Below are 3028 nucleotides of genomic sequence, written 5' to 3'. Positions count from 1 at the left end.
ATACACGTTTCAAAATGATGCCGACGTAACAACATACTGATACTGGTTAGTAAAAATCATGAATTAATGCTTTGACAAGTGTGCAGACAAGATGGCAGGCAAAAAACCTTTTAAAATTTGTGTTTTCTGAATGAAGATCAGGCTAAACCAGTGTTTCTCAAAGTGGGGGGCGCGTCTCCCCTGGGGAGGAAAAATGGTTTTGAAGAAAAAAAAAAAGAAAAAAAATCATAATTTTTAAATTATTGATTCGAAAATAATATGATACAGTACAAGTACGTCTGGGTCTCTGTGTTTCATTCAATTCTCTTCTCTGTGTGTGTGTGTGTGTGTGTGTGTGTGTGTGTGTGTGTGTGTGTGTGTGTGTGTGTGTGTGTGTGTGTGTGTGTGTGTGTGTGTGTGTGTGTGTGTGTGTGTGTGTCTTTGTGTGTGTGTGTTACCTGGTTTCTTTCAGCAGGTGGGGAGGAATCGGCCCCAGGATTTTCTCCATCATAGCCAGATGCTCTTTACTGTCGTGGGTCTAGAACAACAAAAACACAGGGTAAAAAGACGTACAAATATTTCTGTTTGTCCAGATGTGTGTGTGTAAGTGTGTGTCTGTGTGTATGTACCGGGAAGACTGTGCATCCCAGGTAAAACTCCATGAGAACGCAGCCCAGACTCCAAACGTCACACGACTGGTTCCAGCCCAAACCTGTGCACAAAAACAAAGTTAAAACAAAAACAACATTTTAATTTCTGCAAACTGCACTTTCACGTGTGTGTGTGTGTGTGTGTGTGTGTGTGTGTGTGTGTGTGTACCTAGGATGACCTCTGGAGCTCGGTAGTGGCGAGTTGACACCAGTGATTCATGTTTTTGGTGGTCAAATGTGGCCGTGCCAAAATCCACCACCTTTAAATCCAGACTCCTTAGCGTCTTCTCCTTACACTCCTAAAACACACACACACACACACACACACACACACACACACACACACACACACACACACACACACACACACACACACACACACACACACACACACACACACACACACACACACTGCTAAACACTATCCAACTTGAGATGAGAGCACAATGTGTTTTATTGTTTTAACAGTCCTTACCCTGATCTCGTTGTACTGCAGGTCGTAGTCGGAGCAGACAAACACGATGTTCTCTGGCTTCAGGTCTGTGTGCGTCAGCTGGTTTCGATGCAGGACTGTAAAACACACAAAATCACACACTGTTATTGTGTGTTTGCTTAAAGCTTTTTGTCTTTTCCCAGTTACAAGTTAGGAGTTAGGAGCATCAGGCTCTCCAGTTAGGTATTATTTAACCATGGCAGAAGAAGAGTGTCAATCCCACCTCATTCGTTGACAAAACACGACAGAAATATAACATTTGTGTTTTCACCAAAGCATTCACTTTTTAATCCAAGACAAACATACATTTATTGGGATATATCAACTTTTTTTTCCAAATTGTAAAAATAAATTGCACAACAGTTAAACAGGTGGATGTAAAAAGCATTTCATGTAGCAAATATTTTAAAAGAGGAACATTTTACAATTGTAATTTTGCTGATTCTCTTACCCAACACACCCTGAACTTATACGAATAAGCTCCAATTCAAAGATGACGCCAATAAAAGTTTCTAATACTGACAAGGGAAGATGGCCTGGATACATAGCTACTGGGTTTTAGTAGATGTAATATTTGAAAGTGTTTTTCGTTCAAATAAGTACTGATTTCAATGGGCAAACAAATCCCATTTAAATCTGACAAATATCAACCTTAGTCACATCAGCAACACGTTTTCACCAGAGTAAAAGCAACTCTACAATTAAAAAAAAGGGAACAAATTAGCGGACTGTGAACTTAGTCCACAATAATCGAGCATAAACGTGAAGTAGGTAATTTTTCCTGTTATAAACTGAACTTGTATGAAGTGTAAAATTGAAGAACACAGTGCATGTTTCTGAGGTCTGATGGATGTTTCGACTCACAGCAGACGGCTCTGAAGATCTGGAAGGCCATGTGTCTGATCTGCTCCACGTTGAACGGCAGGAAGTGGTTCTGTCGGAGGAACTCGAAGGTGCTGAGGCCGAGCAGCTCGAACACGATGCAGACGTGACCTTCGTGCTCGAACCAGTCCAGCATCCTCACACAGGCACTGCGGGAGGGTCAGAGGTCATGAATTATTATGCTTGTGACACGAACCCCCGAAAAATGGTTCAAACCTCTGCCATCTGACTTTATGTTGCTGTGTTTCTCTGAGTAGAAGAATATTGTGTCTTGGTGGGATTCATAAAGTTGTTTTGACACTCACAATGTGATGTCGTCATCCAGGCTGTTGATCTCCTCCAGCACTGCGACCTCAGACCTCCCTACTTCACGGAAACACTCTTTATTCCTCACAATTTTCACGGCCACGCGCTCCTTTCTGTTAAACACACAGGTGTGCACACATATTTAAATGAAGGTAACACTGTTTCTTGTTTCTTGGAAAACAGATCAGATCTAATGTTCTAAGGGCCTTTCTTCAGCTTGAATTCCAAACCAAGGATGGTATTTTTGTTTAATTGTATACATTTTCTTTTATCCACATGGCATCAAATTTGATATGGTTACTCAGACATTACATTTGTATTAGGGATGTCCCGATCACCTTTTTTTGCTCCCGATCCGATTCCGATCATTTGATTTTGACAATTTGCCGATACCGATTTTTCTCGATCCGTTCTTATGCAATGCATTAAGAGAAAAAAAAGAAAAAAAGCATTCAAGTGGTCCCATAAGGTTATTTTTTTATTTAAATTTGATATTCTATCCAACATGGATATAGCTTCTTTTTTTCACAGCTGCATTGGATCAAAATAAAGCTTTCAGTACTCGTTAGCTTACTGCTACAATTAGACACTGCGCCCACTCTGTTGCCAGATTTGAGAGAAATAAGCAACCAGGTCTATGAAAACAAGCCCCAAAGAAGCAACACATACATGATGTTGTGTCATTTGAAACCAAAACTAAGGCCTCAGGATGACTTTA

At 40.6% G+C, this 3028-nt stretch overlaps 1 protein-coding gene across 1 annotated transcript; it reads right to left on the bottom strand.

The window, feature by feature from the left end:
• Positions 1-433: 433 nt before the first annotated feature.
• On the bottom strand, positions 434-2509 carry LOC104943703 (dual specificity protein kinase CLK4-like). The gene is made up of 6 exons (XM_010769161.1): positions 2310-2509; positions 1987-2153; positions 1105-1199; positions 799-928; positions 609-691; positions 434-517 (listed from the first exon to the last, which is right to left on the bottom strand). The coding sequence occupies exons 2-6, from the start codon at positions 2138-2140 to the stop codon at positions 434-436; spliced, it is 546 nt and encodes a 181-aa protein (XP_010767463.1). The 5' UTR covers positions 2141-2153; positions 2310-2509.
• Positions 2510-3028: the final 519 nt, after the last annotated feature.

The sequence above is a fragment of the Notothenia coriiceps genome, unplaced genomic scaffold (genome assembly GCF_000735185.1).
Source record: "Notothenia coriiceps isolate Sejong01 unplaced genomic scaffold, NC01 NC01_scaffold00006604, whole genome shotgun sequence".
NCBI lineage: Eukaryota > Metazoa > Chordata > Actinopteri > Perciformes > Nototheniidae > Notothenia > Notothenia coriiceps.
The sequence above is the reverse complement of the archived record's forward strand: the minus strand, read 5'-3'. Positions and strand labels throughout refer to the sequence as shown.

Bases quoted from the DNA above. Each gene is read 5' to 3' on its own strand.
- LOC104943703 (XM_010769161.1), bottom strand. From the start codon at position 2,140: ATGCTGGACTGGTTCGAGCACGAAGGTCACGTCTGCATCGTGTTCGAG. The intron at 1,200-1,986 runs GTGAGTCGAAAC...TGTGTTTTACAG, and splicing joins GATCTTCAGAGCCGTCTGCT to TCCTGCATCGAAACCAGCTG. The intron at 929-1,104 runs GTAAGGACTGTT...TGTGTGTTTTAG, and splicing joins TGCAGTACAACGAGATCAGG to GAGTGTAAGGAGAAGACGCT.